Raw genomic sequence first — 23,974 nt, 5'->3', positions numbered from 1 at the left:
GAAAAAAAAAAAAGGGATCATCTATGGCCAGTCTTATTCCTCAGGACTGCCTGATTATCACAAGCAGCACCCATTCTTACCTGATTTCATGCTCTCTGTTATCATTTTGCCATTGCAGGTATAGTATATGATGTCCATTGTTAAAAGCAAGAATCCTAACTTCCAACAATATAAATAATTACCAACTTACTTTTGCTCAGCTGCCAGGCTGATTTAATATCATACAACTATGAAACGCGTCTCTGAATAATTGTGAAAAAAAGACCATTCAGTTTATGGCAGTGGGTCTATTATTGCTTATAAATTAGCTATACACATAGATAAACACACACTTCAGCATATTATATATTCATAAAACATTATTTATAGCTACACCAACAATAACTATCACACTAAACAATAACCTTTGAATATACTATTATGTTTTATTTATGAGTCAAGGACAATCTCTTGGTAGGAAGTCAGGAGTGCTGAGAAAATAAAGCATATAAATGTTTAAAGAATTCTTCCTATTGTCCAGCACAACCAATCAGCTTCTCCCTTAGGCCTTGTATACACAATACGAAAATCAGAAGGGCGGCAAGAGCGGCAAGGATGTGGAATTCCCTTCCACAGGCGGTGGTCTCAGCAGGGAGCATCAATAATTTCAAGAAACTATTAGATAAGCACCTGGACGACCACAACATACAGGGATATACAATGTAATACTGACATAAAATCACACACATAGGTTGGAATTGATGGTGTCTTTTTTCAACCTCACCTACTATGTAAGGGAAAAGTCTGAAGATGACAATTGGCGGATAGTTAGTATGCTAGACAAAATCCTGAACACGCCCCTTTTGACAAAAATCTGATTCTGGGTCGTCCAACAATCAGACCGTGTGTATGAGACTTAACTCTCTGTAAAATAACCACTGCTCTATATTTATATATTGACTATTAAAACCTAATGTCATCCAAATTTCTTTGGACTTTGAGTCCTTGTGACACCAGTACAGAAAATAAGTAGTTGCCACCAGAAAGAGAATATATAGATGGCAAAAAAATGTATAAAACATGTCAGAAGTTCTAATGTTTTATGCTATTACATATGTACTTTTGTTTTTATGTGTAACCCCATTGGGGAGATTGTCCATCACTTCCTGTGGGGAAATCTTTCCAAAAGGCATACTTACAGCAATAAAGAGCTGACAAAGGTCTTAACGGAAAGCAGGCCTTTGCCCAATAAAGCAGCTTTTTTGTTCCTGCTTCCCCTTAATCCCTCACTTCCACAACACTCTTTCAGTTGTGTGAAGTTTGCACCCCATGTTTGTAAAACCTGAATAAAAATATACCATTCGTTTGTGCCGCGTTTGTGCTGATTTGTGCCGCAAAAATTAGCGTTTGTGCCGGTTCGGTTTCTGAGATATTAAACATTCAATTTAATGCAAGCCCCGCCCACTTTGCACCCCACGTTGCTGAATTTGAAAAACAAATGCGCCATTCGTTTGTGCCGCGTTTGTGCTGATTTGTGCTGCAAAAATAAATGTTTGTGCTGGGTTGGTTGCGGAGATATTGTGCGTTATAGTTGCTGAAACCCCGCCCACTTTGCACCCAATATTCTTGAATTTTAAAAACGAACACGCCATTCGTTTGTGCCATGTTTGTGTTGGTTTGTGCCGCAAAAATAAACGTTTGTGCCACTTTGGTTGCAGAGATATTGTGCGTTATAGTTGCTGAACCCCCGCCCACTTTGCACCCCATGTTCTTGAATTTTAAAAACGAATGCGCCATTCGTTTGTGCCACGCTTGTGCTGGTTTTTGCTGCAAAAATAAACGTTTGTGCCGCTTTGGTTGCGGAGATATTGTGCGTTATAGTTGCTGAAACCCCGCCCACTTTGCACCCCATGTTCTTGAATTTTAAAAACTAACACGCCATCGTTTGTGCCATGTTTGTGTTGGTTTGTGCTGCAAAAATAAATGTTTGTGCTGGGTTGGTTGCGGAGATATTGTGCGTTATAGTTGCTGAAACCCCGCCCACTTTGCACCCAATATTCTTGAATTTTAAAAACGAACACGCCATTCGTTTGTGCCATGTTTGTGTTGGTTTGTGCCGCAAAAATAAACGTTTGTGCCACTTTGGTTGCAGAGATATTGTGCGTTATAGTTGCTGAACCCCCGCCCACTTTGCACCCCATGTTCTTGAATTTTAAAAACGAATGCGCCATTCGTTTGTGCCACGCTTGTGCTGGTTTTTGCTGCAAAAATAAACGTTTGTGCCGCTTTGGTTGCGGAGATATTGTGCGTTATAGTTGCTGAAACCCCGCCCACTTTGCACCCCATGTTCTTGAATTTTAAAAACTAACACGCCATTCGTTTGTGCTGCATTTGTGCAGGTTTGTGCCGCAAAAATAAACGTTTGTGCTGCTTTGGTTGCGGAGATATTGTGCGTTATAGTTGCTGAAACCCCGCCCACTTTGCACCCCATGTTGCTGAATTTTAAAAACAAACGTGCCATTCATTTGTGCCGCATTTGTGCTGGTTTGTGCTCCAAAAATAAACGGTTGTGCCGCTTTGGTTTCAGAGATATTGAGGGGTATATGTTGTCAAACCACACTGATTTTACACCTTGTTATTAAATCTTACATACAACTAGACTTTTTTGTTCGCGGTTTGTGCAGATTTGGTGGATATTGTACATGATATTTTACTTCAAATGCATAGTTTTGCCACCCCCACAGGGATCCCACCCTTTCCGATTCTCTAGCCCACCACATGTACATGAGTTTTTTTGTCACAGGTGAACATACTATATGTCATCTTGTGAACAAAAAGAGAACTAAGGCCAAAAAATGTTGGGCCATAGTTCTCTTTTAACAAAAGTTTAAACCAGGTGTTAACCAAGCAAAACAGCACTCCAGCAAATTCTCTTATATAAGTCACTTTTTTTTTATTGCTTTTTTGGAAAAACATCTATGTCAGTAAACATTCTTTTTCTGACAGACTTCATGGCAGACTACGTGTGGGTTAAGCCTGCCTCCTCTCCAATGCTATAGGACCCCACTCCCATAAATTTGAGCTCACCACTAGAGCTTTTTTTGCCCTCCTCACTGAATCTCCTTACGTTTACGGATGTCCAAAATTGATTGTGGAAGTTGATGCCGGGCAGTTTCAAGATAGCCCAGGACCCAGCCATGGGCGGGTGTGTGGCTCCAGGCTCCTGTGTCCTGTGGTGGGGATGGCCTTCATCTTCAGACGGCTGTCAGGTCTGAAGATTCTCAATGGCAGCAGTTCTTGTATGTAAAAGCTCCCTGTTTGTTTTTCCCTCATGTGCCTTGCTGTCTTCTTTTTTTTTCCTTCTATGGTGCCTGGAAAGTGCATCTTCCAGGTCACAGCTCCGGCTCGCTACTGCGCATGTGCGATCCTCGGACGAAGCCGAGGCTTGGTTTCGCACATGCACTGTGTGGCAAGGGACCCGGCGGCCATGCAGGCACTCTACGGCAGGTCACCACTGCGCAGGCGCAGTCCAGGCATGGCAGTGATGTCATTCAGGCGGGGATGTTTGAATCCCTGAGAGCCCTGTCATTCTAAGGATTACTACAGGCAGCTTGTGTCCGCTCATCAGGCCCCAGGTTCCCAGCTCATGGTTAGCTTCAGCCTGGGGCTATGGTAAAAGAGGTAAGGGTAAGGGGGGCTAAGATGCCTTTTAAAAGGGAAGCTGCACTGCTATTTGTACTCCTTTGTTCCAGGACGTGTGAGTGTTCCTACAATGCTGCAGAATCATCTCCTATTCATCCGCCAGGGTGCCATGGACAGGTATGTGGGGCATGAGAAGTGGTATGACGGCTTTATGGGCAGCAGCCCGACATGTGGCTCCTGATCTCATCTACTAGGCGGCCTCATGGGCCTCCATTAATACCTTTATCTCACACTATTGCAATCTTTGCATCTTTTGATCTTTGGTTTAAGAATCCAGTCGGTTGACGGGGAGAATTAAACTTCTTTTTATCAGCATACCCACCCGTGTGGTTTGGCTGTCAGGAAAATGGAAAATGTATTATCAAATACTTACCGTAATTTTACTTTCCTAATGGACTCCATGGCAGACGGAGTTACCACCCTTTGGTCATGAGTTGGCTAATTACGGAACGCAGTCTCTAGTGGTGAGCTCAAATTAAAAAAAGAAGGGACTTATATAAGAGAATTTGCTGGAGTGCTGTTTTGCTTGGTTAAGACCTGGTTTAAAAGAGAACTATGGCCCAACCTTTTTTGGCCTTAGTTTTTTTTTGTTCACAAGATGACATATAGTATGTTCTCCCGTGACAAAAAAACTCATGTGCATGTGGTGGGCTATTGCCCACTATATCCTGACAGCACAGAGCCGCGATGCAGCTGGGACAGATCCTGACAATACTGTTGAGATCCATCCTGCCGCCTGATTGACAGCTGACTCTGACTCACTATAGCCAGAGGCAGCTGTGCCCACCCCCTCCCCAGATTTCCTCCTCCGTCTGTTCTTCCAGTCAGCGCTAGAGAATCGGAAGGGGGGATCCATGTGGAGTAAAACATGTACAATATCCACCAAATCTGCACAAACCACGAACAAACCAGCTGAATCTTAAAAACAAACACGCCATTCGTTTGTGCCGCGTTTGTTTTAAAAATTCAGCAATATAGGACGGGGTTTCAGCTACTATAACGCACAATATCTCCACAACCAAAGCGGCACAAATGTTTATTTTTGTGGCACAAACCAGCACAAACGTGGCACAAACGAATGGCGCGTTCGTTTTTAAAATTCAAGAACATGGGGTGCAAAGTGGGCGGGGTTTCAGCAACTATAATGCACAATATCTCCGCAAACAAAGCGGCACAAACGTTTATTTTTGCAGCACAAACACAGCACAAACGAATGGCGCGTTCGTTTTTAAAATTCAAGAACATGGGGTGCAAAGTGGGCGGGGTTTCAGCAACTATAACGCACAATATTTCCGCAACCAAAGTGGCACAAACGTTTATTTTTGGGGCACAAACCAGCACAAACGCGGCACAAACGAATGGTGCGTTCGTTTTTAAAATGCAAGAATATGGGGTGCAAAGTGGGCGGGGTTTCAGCAACTATAACGCACAAAATCTCCGCAACCAACGCGGCACAAACGTTTATTTTTACAGCACAAACCAGCACAAACGCGGCACAAACGAATGGCGCATTTGTTTTTCAAATTGAGCAACGTGGGGTGCAAAGTGGGCGGGGCTTGCATTAAATTGAATGTTTAATATCTCAGAAACCGAACCGGCACAAACGCTAATTTTTGCGGCACAAATCAGCACAAACGCGGCACAAACGAATGGTATATTTTTATTCAGGTTTTACAAACATGGGGTGCCAACTTCACACAGCTCACTCTTTCCTAAATTTTAGAAAGGATTTAAACCTTTTTAAAGTAACACTAAACGATTTTTGTATTCTCCAAAATAAACCCATATGCATCCACTTCCTAATGAACCAGTAATCTATTTTTCATGAAATCATTCTTACTGTGTCATTTTTACCTTCTTTGTAATGTCCTCCGTGAGCTCCCAAACCTCTTTTTTCCCCCTCACTTCTGTTTGTGCATTGCTCCATGCACACCATAAATCCCATAGTCCATAGATCCTAATCCATCCCGGGAGTGAGCAAGAGATGGTGGCTATTGTTTCTACATGAAAATAAAAGTTGTAAAGTGTGTAGCCCAGAGCTCCAAGTGTTCTCAAGCTAAATAAATACCCAGTGTAGGGATGAGCCAAACACCCCCGGGTTTGGTTAGCAGCGGAACATGCGAACATGCAAAAAGTTTGTTTGAACACGCAAATTAGAACACTGTTAAAGTCTATGGGACAGGGACACGAAAAAACAAAAGTGATAATTTTAAAGTCTTACAATATATGCAAGTTATTGCCATAAAAAGTGTTTGGGGACCCGGGTCCTGCCCCAGGGGACATGTATCAATGCAAACAAAAGTTAAAAAAAAAAAAACGTTTTATCGGGAGCAGTAATTTTAATAATGCTTAAAGTAAAACAATAAAAATGAAATATTCCTTTAAATATTGTACAGTTTGTGTTTATAACAATACCACAGCAAAATGACATTTCTAAAGAAAAAAAAGTCATTCAAAACTGCGTGCGGCTGTAATGTATTGTCGGGTACCGGCAATATACAGGAAAATCATTGAGAAAAACGGCATGGGTTCCCCCCAGCCCATTACCATGCCCTTTGGGTCTATTATGGATATTAAGGGAAACCCTGCACCCAAATTAAAAAAAATGGTGTGGGGGGCCCCCAGGCACTATATACTCTGAACAGAAGCATATATACTATACAGCCTGCCCTATATACTCTGTAGAAACTTGGGCCTTAGGTGTTGGTGTTACTGTAAGCCCTCACAGTTACTCTTGGTGAGCGTTGGAACGGGCCCTGCTGTGAAATACTATATCAATAATTGTAATTACATGCCCCTGTTAAACAGAGGCCTTTGGTGGTGGTGGTGCCACAACACTGTAAGCCCTCACAGTTACTCTTGGTGGGTGCAGGAATGGGCTCTCCTGTGAAATATTAGATAAAAAAACTGTAAATGCATGCCCCTGTTAAACAGGGGCAGAAAATTGGGCCTTTGGTGGTGGTGGTGCCACAACACTGTAATCCCTCACAGATACTCTTGTTGGGCACAGGAACGGGCCCTGCTATGAAATATCACCAAGATTGAGGAGGAATAGGATAGTCACTCAGCATAGGCAGTCTTCAAGGTATCCCACATCCATAGAAAAATCAATCAGTTACATCAACATCAGGTGCTTGATAGCTGCTGATCCATGACTGACTAATTTTTATGAATGTGAGCCTATCAACGGAGTCTGTGGACAGGCGCACTCTGTGATCTGTTGCAAAGACTCCAGCAGCACTGAATGTGCATTCTGAAAGAACGCTGGATGCAGGACAGGCCAGTAGCTCAATTTCATATTGCGCAAGCTCTGGCCAGTGGTCCATCCTCAAGACCCAGTAACCCAGTGGATATTCTGGTGGAAAGGTCTCCAAGTCTGATCTTACCCCTAGATATTCCTGCACCATGTAATGCAGATGCTGGTGATGGTTGCTTGAACCAATCAGACCTTGGCGTTGAGGACTGAAAATTGTCTAAGGGCATCGGTCAGCCGACCACCTTCTCCACCGCTCTTCCTCTGACTGAACAAAGCCTCAGCAACAAGTTGTCCAGCACCAGGAAATTGTAACCTCCCAGGGTCTGGAAACACATTGCAATAACTTTTCTTCAAGGTCTCCTACAGATGTTTCATCCTCTGCCCCCTCTGCGAAGCCAGGATGAGTTTTGCAACCTTACCCTTGTAACGTGGATCAAGAAGGGTTGCCAGCCAGTAATGATACCTCACCTTGATACCACGAATCCTAGGGTCCTTTCGCAGGCTTTGCAGAATCAGAGAGGCCATGCAGCGTTAGTTTGCAGAGGCATTCGATTCTGAGTCCTCTGGGTCACTAAGGATCACATGATCCATAACAACCTCCTCCCAGCCACGTACAACTGCTTGGGTTTCTATTCTCCACATCCTTGTGCCATGCTCACACAGGTACTCATTGATGGCCCACATTGCCAACATTGAGTTCCACCTGGTGGGCATGTCACAAATGAGGCGGTTGGTGGGCAGGTTGCATTCCCTTTGAATGTCAGCCAGCTGAGCACTGGCATTGTATGACCGGCGGAAATGACCTGAGATCCAGTAAGCCGGGGTACCTGCTCAAGAACCACCAAATTCAGGACGTGTACCAAACATGGAACATGGGTCAAGTATCCCTGTCGGGTGGAGAGAAGGTTGGTGTCATTGTCCTATACAACTATTCCTACCTGAAGCTGGTGTGGCATCAACCACCTCTGAGCCTGCCTCTGCAGAGCTGACAGAATCTCTGCCCCAGTGTGGCTCCTGTCCCCTAAGCAGACCAACTCAAGCATTGCATGGCATCTTTTTGCCTGAGTGCTTGTGCAGGCCCTTGAACATTTACAGAGCACCACTGGTTCAGAGGACAAATCTGCAGAAGAGGCCATAGAGGAAGAAGAAGAGAAGGGGTTGGAGGAGAGAACTGTGACAGAATCTGTTGCCCATGAGGTAATATGCACCTTACTGCTTACCGCCCTGTCCAATGAGGCCAAAACATTGCCTTCCACATGCCGATAGAGAGCCGGAATGGCCTTCCGTGAAAAGAAATGGTGTTTTGGAACCTGCCACTGAGGTACAGCATATTCCACAAATTCACGAAAGGGGGGAGTCTACCAGCTGAAAAGGCAGCAGTTGCAGTGCTAGCAATTTGACCAAGCTAGCATTCAGACATTGAGTATATGGATGGCTGAGACTGAATTTCTTTTTTACAATTTAGCAACTGGGGTAGGGAAACTTGCCTGCTAAAATCAGATGGAGTTGTTCTGATAGCATATTGGCTGCAAGTACTTGGGATATCTATTATTCCTCTCAGTGCAGGCTTTTGAGAGGACTGGAGGTATAGTGGGGTTGGAGATCCCAGATGAGAAGCAAGAAGTCTGCCTTTTTCTTTGATGTGGGTCTTTCAAGTGCTGTTGCCAACTGACTGCATGGAGGTTGTCATATGTCTGGTCAAGCATGTGGTGCCCAAGCGGCTGCTGTTCTGCCCACGCTTGATCTGCTTCAAACACAGGTTGCAAACAGCAATGGTGCAATCTGCTATCTCTTCTCTTCTATCAAGCACCCAAGTAGAGTCAGTGACCTCATCTTCCCCTCCCTGCTTGTCACTGGAGAAAACTTGGCAGTATGCTGCGGCTGGGGGAACCTGACTGCCAGTTTCTTGTCCTTCTTGGGCACCCTCTCTCTCTAGGCTCACATTACTTCCTTCCTCAACCTGGGAACCAACATCAGAGCCTTCTAATCGCATCCTCCAGCAGCATGTACCCGACACTGTGGTCGAATAGTTCGGGGGACTCCTCCATGCATGATGGTTGGGCTACTGAAGGAGCGATTGTGGACAAGGAACCGGTGGAATAGGCCACTTTGGAAGCTGCATTGGAACGCAAAGTACTCTGAGCCTGGGTGACAGAAGTTGAGGAGGATGAGGACAGCTTTGTTATCCACTCCACCAACTCTTTTGCATGTTCTGGCTCAATAACATGGCCAGCAGCAGAAAAAAAGGACAAGCATGCCCTATGGCCACCTGCAGAGGATGCACCATGTCCACGACCAGCACTGTTGACTGTAGACACAGAGCCCGCATGCCCTTTTTTAGTGGCCTGTGAGCATCTGCCTCTCCTTGGTGGCCTTCCGGACATGATGTATATTTTGCTTTGCATCACCACACTGCATTGTACTGTGTACTGTGTACACCACCAGAAAAGTAGTAGCAACTGCACTACGGCTGCACTGTATTGTGTAATGTGTACACCACCAGAAAAGTATGGCTGCACTGTGTTGTGTATTGTGTACACCACCAGACAAGTAGTAGCAACTGCACTATGGCTGCACTGTATTCGGTAATGTGTACACCACCAGAAAAGTAGCAGCAACTGCACAACGGTTGCACTGTATTGTGTAATGTGTACACCACCAGAAGTGTAGTAGCAACTGCACTACAGCTGCACTGTATTGTGTACTGTGTACACCACCCAAAAAAGTAGTAGCAACTGCACTACGGTTGCACTGTATTGTGTACTATGTACACCACCAGAAAAGTAGTAGCAACTGCACTATGGCTGTACTGTATTTTGTACTGTGTACATCACCAGAAGTGTAGTAGAAACTGTACTATGGCTGCACTGTATTGTGTAATGTGTGCACCCCCAGAAAAGTAGTGGAAACAGTGCACCACGGCATGCACTGTAGATATAAGCTACACTGGACTGCCTGCTTAATCTAAATCACACTATCTCTCTGTTCACACCAGCAACACCACAGGTGTCACAGGTCCCCATGTAGGCAGCCTTATATAGTATGGGGTGTAGACTTGGTCCCCCTGAGCCATGATTGGCCAAAGGCACCCTGCCTTTGGCCTATTATGGTTCTCTTAGCAGAGGGCACTGGTATTAGCCAAAGCATGCAGGTCAGGTGCATGCTTTGGCCAATCATCATACAGCAATGCACTGCGATCTGGCAGTGCATTATGGGGCGTTCCACGGGCACTTGAATCATGTACGTTCTTGGTGACCGGAGCAAACACCCGATGTTCGAGTCGAACTTATGTTCGACCCGAACATTGAGCTCATTCCTAACCCAGTGTATAAAGTTCCAAAACCATCAAACAACAATTAACACAAGTGATACACTGGAACTGGAACAATCATAATTTTCTATAACCAAATAGAAGTGCAAATACCGTATATACTCGAGTATAGGCCGACCCGAATATAAGCCGAGGCCCCCAATTTACCCCAAAAAACTGGGAAACTTATTGACTCGTGTATAAGCCGAGGGTGAGACATGCCTGTCCATCCCTGTGTGTCCGTCCATCCCTGTGTGTGTGTCCATCCATCCATCCCTGTGTGTGTGTCCATCCATCCATCCCTGTGTGTGTGTCCATCCATCCATCCCTGTGTGTGTGTCCATCCATCCCTGTGTGTGTGTCCATCCATCCCTGTGTGTGTGTCCGTGCAACCTTGTGTGTCCAGCCTACCTGTGTCCCGAGCCTCCGTCCCGAGCCTCCGTCCCGAGCCTCCGTCCCGAGCCTCCGTCCCGTGCCTCCGTCCCGTGCCTCCGTCGTCCCGTGCCTCCGTCCCGTGCCTCCGTCGTCCCGTCCCGAGCCTCCGTCCTTCAGCCATGCCAGGATCGCCGCTCTTCGTCGGCACCTCGGCGGCCATTCCTCTGTTCAAAAGCCGCGCCTCCGTCTGTGATAGGCGGAACACTCAATTTCCCAGCAGTCTGTGTTCCGCCTATCACGGACATCCTCTCATCCTCGTCCGTAGTATGAGGATGAGCGGATGTCCGTGATAGGCGGACCACTGACTGCTGGGAAATTGAGTGTTCCGCCTATCACAGACGGAGGCACGGCTTTTGAATAGTAGAATGTCCGCCGTCTATCTGCTCGACACGCTGATCGGGCAGGCAGACGGCGATGACTCGAGTATAAGCCGAGGGGGGCACTTTCAGCCTCAAAAAAGAGGCTGAAAATCTCGGCTTATACTCGAGTATATACGGTAATACTGTGCATATCATAAAAAAGTCCACTCTGAAACAAGCTCACATCTTCCAAGACAATGTTCTCAATTCACTAAAGCATATTGCATGAGGTATTTGGGTCATGTGACACATATTTTTCCCAAATATCACATGCGATACAGAAAAAGTCAATTCACTATACCTTTCGGACATGGCGTAGATTGCTGCAGAGTGATCTATGCCCGGAAGTGGGAGCAAATACCTGGATTAGACAGGTATCTGCTCCCTCCTGAAAGGTGCCAAATGTGAAACTGGAGGGGGGTTGGAGAAATCCGAAAAGTGGAAGTTCCATTTTTGGGTGGAACTCCGCTTTAAGGAGCCGGCACTTGCTGCATCCTTAACAACCATGACGCATCTGTTGTCCGCAGGATTCCAGTGAATAGCTGGTTGTTAAGGAGCCGACACCCGCAGTTTCCTTAACAACCTCGACTCATCTGTTGTCAATGGAATTTTAGTGAATAACTAAGGAGCTGGCACCTGCTGCGTCCTTAACAACCATGATTCATCTGCTGTCAGTGGGATTCCCTGCTGACAGCAGAATGTAAACAATTTTTTACATTTTTCTGTTAGCAAATTAGGTCCTTTGGATCCTTGTTCACTGTCTGCCCCAGTCCCCTAGAACAGGGATCTGCAATTAGCGGACCTCCAGCTGTTGCAAAACGACAAGTCCCATCATGCCTCTGCCTCTGGGTGTCATGCTTGTGGCTGTCAGAGTCTTGCTATGGCTTTTAGGACTTGTAGTTCTGCAACAGCTGGAGGTCCGCTAATTGCATATGCTTGTCCTAGAATGTTACACGTGACCTACAAGTTACTTACCATATATTTTCGTACATGGCAGAAGCAGGTCTTGATTGAAGGTATGAAAAGGTAAGGGTCACGTTGTTGTGAGGGCACAGGCATTTTCAAAAGCAGGTTCTTGGCTTTCTGGTCGTATATATGGCTTAGGTCAGCATCTAAGGGTATGTTTACCTGGGCAGCTTTCTAGTCCCTAGTATCTTGAATAATATGTTCCATGCTTGATCATTATATTAAAATAGATTATAATGTCTCTTGCTTGTAATAAACTATTGTCTTCTGTCTTAGATCCATTACACCGGCTGCTCCATGAATCCAGCAAGATCTTTTGGACCTGCAGTTATAACAGGAAACTTTACTGCTCACTGGGTGAGAATACTTCCTCCACTCCTTCATTCCATTGTGCCACAAGTCTACATTCCATGCCACGATGTAGAACAGGGGTCTCCAAACTTTAAAAACAAAGGGCCAGATTACGGTCCTTCAGACTTTGGGGGGGGGGGGCGAACTGTGACTATTGGGTGTAGAAAAGGTCCTGATGTCAGTGGGAAAAAACAATGCCCCATATTTGGAGCCATTAGTCATTGGGCCCCATTGTTGGTGCCTGTGGGAGGAACTGAAGCCATTGTTTGCATCATTGGGAGAAATTAGAACCCATCATTGGTGTCAGTGAGAGGAATTATGCCCCACTGTTATCATCGGTGGATGAAATAGTGCCCCAAGGGCCAGATAAAAGCAAGCAAAGGGTCACATGTGGCCCCAGGCCGCAGTTTGGAGACCACTGATATAGAACATGTGGCTTGGATGTTTGTTTACTTAAGGTTAGGGGGCAATTATGCTCTTACACATAACATATTGGGATAGTTATAAAACAAAATCACTGTAACATTTTATAATCAATTAAATGAGAAGTATGGGTATTTTTTTTTAGATTCATACTTACCTAGGTGGATGCAGCATCAATCCGATACTGCATCTGTCCCCCGGCACCTCTAACTGAGAACCAAGCGATCAGACGACGAAGATCACTTGGTTCTCAGAGCTCTGACTGTCAGCCACAGCTCTCTGCTCTGCCCCCTCCTCACTCACTGGAGCGCTGGGCTGTGGGGGAGAGGGGAACTGGCTCAGGCTCTCAGCAGCTAGCTGAGACTGAGCTGGTTGTTGGTCCAGGGATCTAGGCAGATCCCAACCTAATGGTCATGATGACGCAGAGCCTGGACTGACTTCAGTCTGCTCTCTGCTGAAAACAGGTCACAGAAATTTAGAACTTTCCACACAAAAAGACTTATCCCCTCCTGTAATGCTGAAACAAATAGAAAATCTGCTTCAAAAATCACTAAAATCCACTGCAGATACCATCACCACAAAACTTACTAAAGAAATTAGAGAGCTTGGTCAGCGTACATCAGCACTGGAAATTAGAGCAGACGATCTGGAAAATTATACATCTAACATTGCCTCAGAAATAGATTTTCTTAAAGAGGAAAATTACATATTACAACCCAAATTGGAGGATTTAGAAAATCGTGCAAGACGCTCCAATATACGTATTAGAGGAATACCCCAATCTGTGACTGATTTAAATGGTGCTATTACTGCACTTTTTCAAGAATTACAACCAGCTATCCCACTAGAGCGTCTTGAAATGGACCAGGTTCATAGAGTCCTAGCACCAAAGAAAACAGATGGTCCTCCCCGTGACATTATCGCAAAATTGCATTTCTACCGCACTAAGGAACTACTGCTAAATACAGCTAGAAATAAAGATCCCCTAATTTTCCAGGGTCATAAATATCAATTATTCACAGACCTCTCACAAATTACAATCAACAAAAGAAGAACCCTGAAACCACTACTGCAAATATTACAGCGAAATGACATAATCTACCAATGGGGATTTCCTTTCTCAGTGCGTTTTACTTTCCAAAGTCGCAAATATATGTGCCGAACAGCTAAGGACCTGCAAACTACTTTACAGAAACTAGGGATGATAAACACATCAAGAGATGCTGCGGACACTCGCCAAAAATCATCCTCATATGCTGATAATCCCTCCTCTGCTTCCAGAAGAGAAGAAGACTACAATCCACAGAAAAGAAGTCGCATAAATCTCCACCTCCGGATCCAGATCTGGCTGACACTATGGACTGATAAACACCTGTACTGAGGCTACTATCTTGCCTTTTCAACAGAATGGCTACTGCCCAGTTTTTTCTCTGACTTCCAATCAATATTTTTATCATAATCTTATTTAAGAAATGTTCTTAATAATTTAGGCACCTTATTATAACTGTTTTTTTTTCTCTCTCTTCTCTTCTTTGTCTCTGAGGTTGCCTTCATCTTACATTTTTATTTTTTGCTTGGAAAATGAAATTATATGATTGGCTCTTGGTGTTCTGCAGGGAAGTTCCTTGCACCCTCCCTTGCTACCCTCAGCAGCTCGGTGTACACTGGGCAGTTGACAGTGGCTCATGTACCCTTGGAGGGAGAGTTTTTCTCCTCCCAATGGACACATTAAGAACATAGATATGTTAAGATATATTTCAATATTGTATATTAATTGTATTTTCTTTTTCAGTCATTATCTCCTTTCCCCTCCCTCCCTCCATCCCTATACTCTGGAGACAAATAATTTCTTATATGACACACGTTCTAACACAAACACCAACATATATTTACTTTTCCCAACTCCATGGCCCCATTAAACATCATATCATTAAATACTCAGGGACTAAACGTTCCATACAAACGCACTAAAGCCTTCCACACATTTTCATCCAAAAAAGCACATATAGTTTGCCTCCAAGAGACTCATTTTGCGTCACAATCCACTCCCAAATTTTTCAGCAAAGACTACCCCCAAGTATACACAGCTTTGGCCTCCTCTAAAAAACGAGGCGTGCTTATAGCTTTCCATCGCAATACACCATTTTCACTAATGAAGGAAATCAAGGATCCAGAAGGTCGTAACTTGATTCTTAAAGGACACCTACTTGATACCGCTATCACCATTACATCATACTACGCTCCTAACAAAAATCCTATTTCTTTTCTTTCTCATTTATTTCAAACTATAGAACACCACAAAATAGGTACTACAATTCTATGTGGAGATTCTAATCAGACCATATTTCTATTTTTGGATAAATCACCAATCCCACAGGCACATACAGCAGACAAACAACTCTTATCAAAACTAATTACAAAACATAACCTAGTAGATACTTGGAGAGAATTGAATCCAACCAAGAGACAATACCCACATTACTCATTCCCTCATCGCTCATTCTCTAGGATAGACCATATATTTATGTCCATAGGGCTAATTCCAGAAATAATATCTACAAAAATTATTCCCATCCCATGGTCCGATCATAGTGCGCTTTACATTACCGTTGCCTCTATAATTAAAAAAAAAAAAGATCCAACATGGCTATTAAGAGATTTCCTACTCAAAAATCCAGCTCATAAAAATAATATTGAAATTGTGCTCAAAGATTATATAAAATATAACTCCACACCCTTCTTCTTTATCTAAAATAAATCTTGACAAAGCTAAATTGGAATTTGATCTATTCCTTACTGAAGCAGCGGATAAAACCATCAAGAGATCACAACACAATTTCTATATCAATGCGAATAAATCTCACACACTATTAGCAAGGGCATTAAAATCCTACCAGAACCCAACGAAACCAATATGTCTGAAAATCTCTAGGGGGGTATACACAAATAATCCTTTAAAAATATTACAAAAATTCAAAACACAATTAAAAACTGTATACTCTTCTAATAATGAGTTGGACCCTTCTAGAGCGAATGATTTTTTCTCTCATATATCTCTACAGACACTATCTAAAACACAAATGGAAATGATGGAGGAACCAGTGTCAATTATAGAGGTATCTGAAGTTATCAAAAACCTGAAACTAAATAAAAGGCCAGGTCCTGATGCTTTTTCTGCGCTGTATTACAAAACGTTTGTAGACACCCTATCTCCAGTCTTGACAAACACTTTTAATTCCCTCTTGGAAGGTCATTCTTTTAGAAGAGAAACCCTAACTGCAATTATCTGTATGTTCCCTAAACCTCACACAGACGATTCAATATGGTCTAATTATCTCCCTATTTCGTTACCAAATTGGACATAAAAATTTTAGCCAAAATTCTAGCTAACAGATTAAATACTATTATAGGCAATGTTATACATCGTGATCAAGTGGGCTTCATTCCATTACGTCAAGCAGGAGATAATATTAGACGTGCAAAACTCCTGTCACATGCCGCTAAAAAAAGACGTATTCCCAATTGTTTTCTTTCTTTAGATATTATGAAAGCTTTTGACACAGTATCATGGTCATATATGAACTATACCCTTTCCAAATGGGGATTCGGCCCTCATTTTTTGCGATGGATCTCTAATTTGTATCAAGATCCCAAAGCTTATATCAGATATGCAGGGTACAAATCGGACGAGTTTAATATACTGAGGGGGACTCGTCAAGGATGTCCACTTTCGCCATTATTCTTTGCTTTACTCATTGAACCTTTAGCACAAAGAATTAGGATGGAACCCACTATAACAGGTATTGAAATGGGTGGCTTTCATCATAAGCTCTGTTTATTCGCAGACGATATTCTCCTTTTTCTATCTTCTCCACATGTTTCGGCCCCAAATCTTATGGTTGTACTACAAGAATTCTCATTTATTTTGGGCCTTAAGGTCAATATTCAAAAATCTTCAGCATTAAACATTTCACTTGTCGAGAAAGATAAACAATCTTTACAAAATTCACTACCCTTTAAGTGGGTAGATCATAGCCTCCCATATCTGGGTGTTCAGTTTATTCCTAACCCCTCCGATTTATTTGCAGCTAATTACCCAGCTCTATTAAAAAATATTACAAGGTCGTTATCTAATTGGTCATCAATGCCGATATCATGGTTTGGGAAAATCAATATCATAAAAATGTCTGTTCTTCCGAAATTTTTATATTTATTCAGAACTCTCCCGAATCATATTCCTGCATATTTTCTTAGGCTGATTCAACAAAAAGTAACGAAATTTACTTGGGGGAAAATAAAACCCAGACTTCACAAAAAAACACGTGTTCTCCCCAAAGCTTTGGGTGGTTTGGGATTTCCAGACTTTAACATATATTATAAGGCAGCTCAATTATCTCAATTAACAAAATATCACTCTTCTACAGAGATTCCTTTATGGGTCCTCATTGAAGCTGTAGACTGTGATCCTCTTCCTATAAACAATATATTATGGTTACAACCTGCGGATCGTAAGTCTATAAATAACCCCATTTCTAAGCACTCTCTATCTATATGGGATAGGTATAGAAATTCACATGGTCTGCAAACTCCACAAAATCCGCTATTATCTTTCCACAAGAATCCGACTTTTTACCCAGCCTGGAAATATCCCAAAACCTTTAAAGCTTGGTCTAAGGCTGGTATCACTTGTCTATATAATTTAACTTCAACTACATCAATAAAATCTTTTACAGATCTATGTGAATTATATAAGCTTCCACAATCAGAAATATTCAGATATCTCCAAATCAAAATTTTTTATATTCCTTTTCTCAATTTAAATGTAAACTTACATAATATTTCTCAATTTGAAAGATTTTGTCTCAAGGAACCACATGCTAAAGGTCGTATTACATCATTGTATACACAATTGATATCTAATTCTAATACTGTTATACCTAAATATGTGGCCAAGTGGGAAAAAGATTTGGATTGTACGATCGATTCTAGGTCTTGGTTCATCATATGGTCTTTCACAAAATCTCCCTCTATAAATATATTGGCGTATGAATCATCATATAAAGTTCTCACATGCTGGTATTTGGTTCCTGTGAGAATCGCCAAATTCTCAACAGACAACACTGGCCTCTGCTTTCGTGGCTGTCCAGAAAAAGGTACCTATATACATACCTGGTGGCATTGCTCAATTGTACAATCATTTTGGAAAAAGATCTTTCTGATAATTACAAAATTTTTTGATCGTCCAATTTTTCCAGACCCAATTATAGCTCTCCTTAATTTAAAACCAGCCTTTCTGAATCAGAAACAATTCAAATTAGTTCTTACACTCCTGATAGCCGCAAAGCAGACTATAGCCAATGCATGGAAAACAGATGTTGTGAATTTTGCAGAAACCAAACGTAGAATGAATCAATCTTTCATCCATGCTAAAATGGACGCTATAGATAAAAACCAGATGACAAAGTTTGATATAATATGGAAACCTTGGATTAAATATTATACGTCAGATAATATTGACAACCGAGTTTTATTGTTATGGTGATTAAGATTTTTTATAGAATTACAACATTAGCTGATACATAAAACCTCCTCCGGAGAATTATTCCCTCCCCTTCCCCTCCTATATACCTTTTATGTTCTTCCCTTACTATATAATACTTACTATAAACATACTTTAGAAGTTATGGTCAAAACTTTAAAATCATATATTTTCTTTTAGACATATTTATATTTTCTTGGGATTAAAATGTTTAAAACTCAGCTATAAGAATGTTTTCAAATTCTAAAATATATAAGGCCATTTATTGTCATTCCCACAAGAATATCTTGAAATTCTTCTTTACTTTGTATCATCCGTACTTCGATATGTCTACTTTTTATTTCTGGTATCACATAATTTGTTTTATATTCTGTACATGTAATTTATTTTAACATAAAATAAAAACTTTTGAATGAGAAAACAGGTCACAGAAGTGCAAAACGAACTGCACTCTTGTGATCCATAGGAGAAGTACAGCCAAACAAGGTTTAGCTGTACTTCTCCATTAAAGATATTGTAGATATTGGCTTGGACCAATGAAAGTATGTACAGTATATCACAAAAATTAGTACACCCCTCACATGTTTGGAAATATTTTATTACATCTTTTCATGTGACAACACTGAAGAAATTACAGTGTAAATTTGCTGTCCCCTCAAAATAACTCAACACACAGCCATTACTGTCTAAACTGCTGGCAATAAAAGTGAGTACACCCCTAAGTGAAAATGTCCAAATTGGGCCCAAAGTGTCAATGTTTTGTGTGGCCACCATTATTTTCCAGCACTGCCTTAACCCTCTTGGGCATGGAGTTCACCAGAGCTTCACAGGTTGCCACTGGAGACCTCTTCCACTCCTCCATGAAGACAGCTGGTGGATGTTAGAGACCTTGTGCTCCTACACCTTCCATTTGAGGATGCCCTACAGATGCTCAGTAGGGTCATGGGACTTGCTTGGCCAGTCCATCACCTTTAAATCAGCTTCTTTAGCAAGGCAGTGGTTGTCTTGGAGTTTTTTTTGGGGTTATTATCATGTTGGAATACTGCCGTGGGGCCCAGTCTCCGAAGGTATCATGCTCTGCTTCAGTATGTCACATCACATGTTGGCATTCATGGTTCCCTCAATGAACTGTAGCTCTCCAATGATGGCAGCACTCATGCAGCCCCAGACTATGACACTCCCACCACCATGCTTGACTGTAGGCACACTTGTTTTTGTACTCCTCATTTGGTTACCGCCTCACACATTCTGACAAAATTTGAAACCAAATAAGTTTATCTTGGTCTCATCAGACCACAGTTCCAGTAATCTATGTCCTTAGTCTGCTTGTCTTCAGAAAACTGTTTGTGGGCTTTCTTGTGCATCATCTTTAGAAGGGGCTTCCTTCTGGGACAACAGCCATGCAGACTAATTTGATGCAGTGTGTGTCATATGGTCTGAGCACTGAAAGGCTGACACCCCCACCACTTCAACATCTGCAGCAATGCTGCCAGCACTCATGCATCTATTTCCCAAAGACAACCTCTGGATATGATGCTGAGCATGTGCATACAACCTTTTGGGTCAACCATGGTGAAGCCTGTTCTGAGTGGAACCTGTTCTGTTAAACCGCTGTATGGTCTTGTCCATCGTGCTTCAGCTCAGTTTCAGGTTTTTGGCAATCTTCTTATAGCCTAGGCCATCTTTATGTAGAGCAACAATTCTTTTTTTTCAGATCCTCAGAGAGTTCTTTGCCATGAGGTGCCATGTTGAACTTCCAGTGACCAATATGAGAGAGTGAGAGTGATAACACCAAATTTAACACACCTTCTCCCCATTCACACCTGAGACCTTGTAACACTAACGGTTCACATGACACCGGGGAGGGGAAATGTCTAATTGGGCCCAATTTATACATTTTCACTTAGAGGTGTACTCACTTTTTGTTGCCAGTGGTTTAGACATTTAGGGCTGTGTGTTGAGGTATATTGAGGGGAGAGCAAATTTAGACTGTTATACAAGCTGTACACTCACTACTTTACATTGTAGCAAAGTGTAATTTCTTCAGTGTTGTCACATGAAAAGATATAAAATATTTACAAAAACGTGAGTGGTGTACTCACTTTTGTGAGATACTGTATGTGCCACACCTGTGGGATCCCTGTAGGCGCCACAGCTACTACAGTGATCGCCAATAGCTTCTGGTCCTGTGCTGAGCAGCTTGCAGGCAGGGCCTCCACCGGGGTACCGGGGGCAACTATGTAAAAATGCCATACCTAAACTTCAACTTTAATTGTTTCTATACCAGCATGAAAAATAATTAGGATTCTTAGGTCTACATGTATCAGTTAACTTGCCTGTGATATGTCTGTGAACAAACCAAGGCAATGCACAGTAATCACATTTTCCAGGTCAGCTATCTGGAAATCCCTTAGTACCTCTAGCATACAACAAGTAACCATGCACACCGAATGCCCCTATAGCAAGCCACATTATAGGGGTGGTGGGGGGAGCTGCATGCAGAAGCTTTTTTTTTTATCTGACTGCATAGAATGCAGTTAGATAAAAAATCTTCTGCCTTTACAAAGGACTATGAAAATTACTGGAAAAACTTCACTTGTGTATTGAATTCAAATATGTGACCCAGAAGTTCTGAATACAAAAATAGTGATATATAAAGCAGAAAACTCTACAGTGGGATATTCAACACAGTACTAGGCTAATCTTCAAACTAAAAATTAGTAATCAATCAACATAGCCTGAATTAAATAGACATACAGTAGACCAGGGATATGCAATTAGTGGACCTCCAGCTGTTGCAAAAGTCCCATCATTCCTCTGCCTCTGGGTGTCATGCTTGTGGCTGTCAGAATCTTGCTATGCCTCATGGGAGTTGTAGTTCTGCAACAGCTGGAGGTCCGCTAATTGCATATCACTGCAGTAGACCATATAATTAAAATAAAACAGAAAAAAGAGACATTAGTCCATGAAAAGTCCATGTGAATGGAGGAATTCTCCTCTTACTTATTGAATTAGTGAATGTCCATTACCAAATGACAAGTAGCATCCTTGTGTAAACCACCACATCATGTATGACAAAACTCTTAGGGAGGAGCTACTTGCCGATATCATTGTGTTTTTTTTTTTTTGCAATACTGGAAGTGCAGCTGTTTGTTACATTGCTAAGGAGGAGACAGCCCTTATACTTTGCATCATGATGTGAGTGTATTTTAACATTTTTATAAATGATTATTAAATGATTCAAAAGGGCTTTTAATCTTATTGGAGCACTGTGTTTCGCATGTCCATATGCATTATCCAATGAGCGGATGTTTGGTGGAGGACTATTCGAAATTCCTGGTTCCCTGAGACAAAAGGGTTGGAGGCGCCTCCCAATGGTCTTTGATTGGATGATTATGTTTTGAGCTCTTATGACCTATCTAGAGATAGAAGGTCATATACACCTGGTAAGTGCAGAATTTATCTACAAGTGGTGATGGTTTACACATTTGGTGATGGACATTCACTGTTCATCACCAATTTATCATTGTCATTTGGTGATGGACATTCCCTGATTCAATGAGAATTTCTCCATTCACATGGACTTTTCATGGACTTATGTCTCTTTTGTGTTTTATTTTATTTTATTATATGGTGTATATCTATTTGATTCAAGCTATGTTGGTTGATTACTAAATTTAGTGCAGCTCTAGATTTGAAGATCACTTTAAGGTATAGCACTTAAAGCATTGGAAATTTGTTCAGTTTGTTCATCTAATTTACGCACTGGACACTTTAAGTAACACCACTTATAGCACTTTACTCATTCACCCATTCACTTAATGAGTTAGGATGTAATACATTTTTTGGATGAAATTTTATTTTTATTGTAATTAGTCTATTTTTTTATCAATGTCTTATACAGCAACACTTTAGTTGGTGGTGAATTTGGGTAGTGTATATGTGTTAAATATATATATATATATATATATATATATATATATATATATATATATATATATATATATACACAGTATATTGTGGTTAATTCTAACACCCAGGTGTGTGTTTGCTACAGCTGCTGAAATATTGCGCCTTTTACTCATAGCGCAGGTTAGAGATAATTCATTGGTAAAATGATTGTTTGCTCTGGTTTAAGCAGATCTAATTTTCCTGGAGTTGCTCCCTAATTTGACATTTTCATTTCAGGTGTTCTGGTTAGGACCAATGTTTGGTGCTGTTTTAGGATCTTTAATATATCACTATATCCTTATTCCAAACACCAAGACCTTTTCAGAGAAGCTGGCAATCCTGCGAGGAGAGTTGGAACTTGAAGAAGACTGGGAAGAGAGGGACATACGGAGAAGACAGTCAGTAGAGTTACACTCACCGCAGACAATACCAAGGATTGGGATGTCAGAGAAAGTTTGACCGGAATGTGAGGAATCGTCAACTGCACTTAGAAAATAGTCATTAAACCTAAATGACAAACAGTTTAGGTTGTTACACGTTTAGTAATACATATTGGTTACCAAAAGTAATTATTGATATTCTTTAGTCAGGACAAATCACATAATAAGACAAAGCGATGGCCATGTGACTGTGCACATACAGTATATTGTATAAGCATGTATTGTTGAATCTTGAAGGACAGTCCTGGTTTTATACATTTGCAATGCCACCTAATAACTGCATCCCCAGTCACAAGCTACTAATTGCACTCCAGTTAGCATTTGGTTAGCCCTTCTGCTAATTTTGCACATAATATGTATCCACATGACAAATAATTTAGCTGATGAAGGTGTCTATGTTGTAGTTTCAATGGAATTCATCTAGTACCTGTTAACCAACACACTGCACAATGTAATGTCCTTTGTAATTACAACTGAAACATCTATCTATAAGTCATTATACTGAGTTCATAATTTTGAAATAGCCATTAAAAGGTGTCAAATACATAAAATCTTTGTTGTATGTAGGCAGGTTGTCTACAAGTGTGGGTTTTGTTACAGCAAGTGAGTTAGCTTGCCCAGGCGGGGAAGTGGTTTACAAGCACTGGGCTTCTTTCTATGGCTATTTGGGCCCTGCTTTTCCACCCTGTGTTATAAGAAGAGGGGGAAGGCCTGGTTCATGGGCCTGTCTCATTCCTGCTCTTGGCCACAACAGACATGGGACACTAAGAAGGGATTGCTGCACCCAGTAGTCCTTCAGAACACAGGAAGATTGGAGAACTGCTAAGCTTTGGAGGATGCCAATAATCACCTTTGTCAAGGCCAGACTCTGTGGAGAGAGATTTCTGTAGGATATTTGGCAAGTACAGAATCACATTATATATAAAATAATATGCAAAGTGTTTTTTAGGGAAGCTTCAATATAGCAAAGATGTTTTTATTACAAATTATGTGAGCAGACTGCAGTTCCTATTTAAACTGTTCTTAAGCCTGATCTGAAGTCATTCAAAGGACTGCATGATGGTCTCTGGTGTATGAAAAAACAGGGTGTATACTGCACAATCAGGGCTGGTGCAAGGATTTTTGACACTCTAGGCAAAACCCCATTTTGCCGCCCCCCATGCCCCGCTCCTGACTCCATCCCCTTTGCCCTGCCCATGCATACGCATACCTCCCAACTTTTGATCTTGAGAATGAGGGACACTTTAGGGAGACAGTATGGTA

General features: G+C 41.9%; 1 protein-coding gene across 2 annotated transcripts in view; it reads left to right on the top strand.

Annotated features, from left to right (window-relative positions):
* The window catches only part of LOC143984038 (aquaporin-2-like), a 62,521-nt gene extending 39,259 nt beyond the window's left edge, over nucleotides 1–23,262 (top strand). For both annotated transcript variants that reach the window (XM_077484313.1, XM_077484312.1), the window contains 2 exons: nucleotides 12,284–12,364; nucleotides 22,509–23,262. In XM_077484313.1, the coding sequence (XP_077340439.1) occupies nucleotides 12,284–12,364; nucleotides 22,509–22,730 (303 nt within the window). In that variant the 3' untranslated portion in view covers nucleotides 22,731–23,262. The remainder of the gene's footprint in view (nucleotides 1–12,283; nucleotides 12,365–22,508) is intronic.
* Nucleotides 23,263–23,974: the final 712 nt, after the last annotated feature.

This window comes from Lithobates pipiens, unplaced genomic scaffold (assembly GCF_037356315.1).
Source record: "Lithobates pipiens isolate NorthernLeopardFrog02 unplaced genomic scaffold, aLitPip1_a1.2 Scaffold_16, whole genome shotgun sequence".
NCBI lineage: Eukaryota > Metazoa > Chordata > Amphibia > Anura > Ranidae > Lithobates > Lithobates pipiens.
This window is presented reverse-complemented; position numbering and strand designations above follow the sequence as displayed.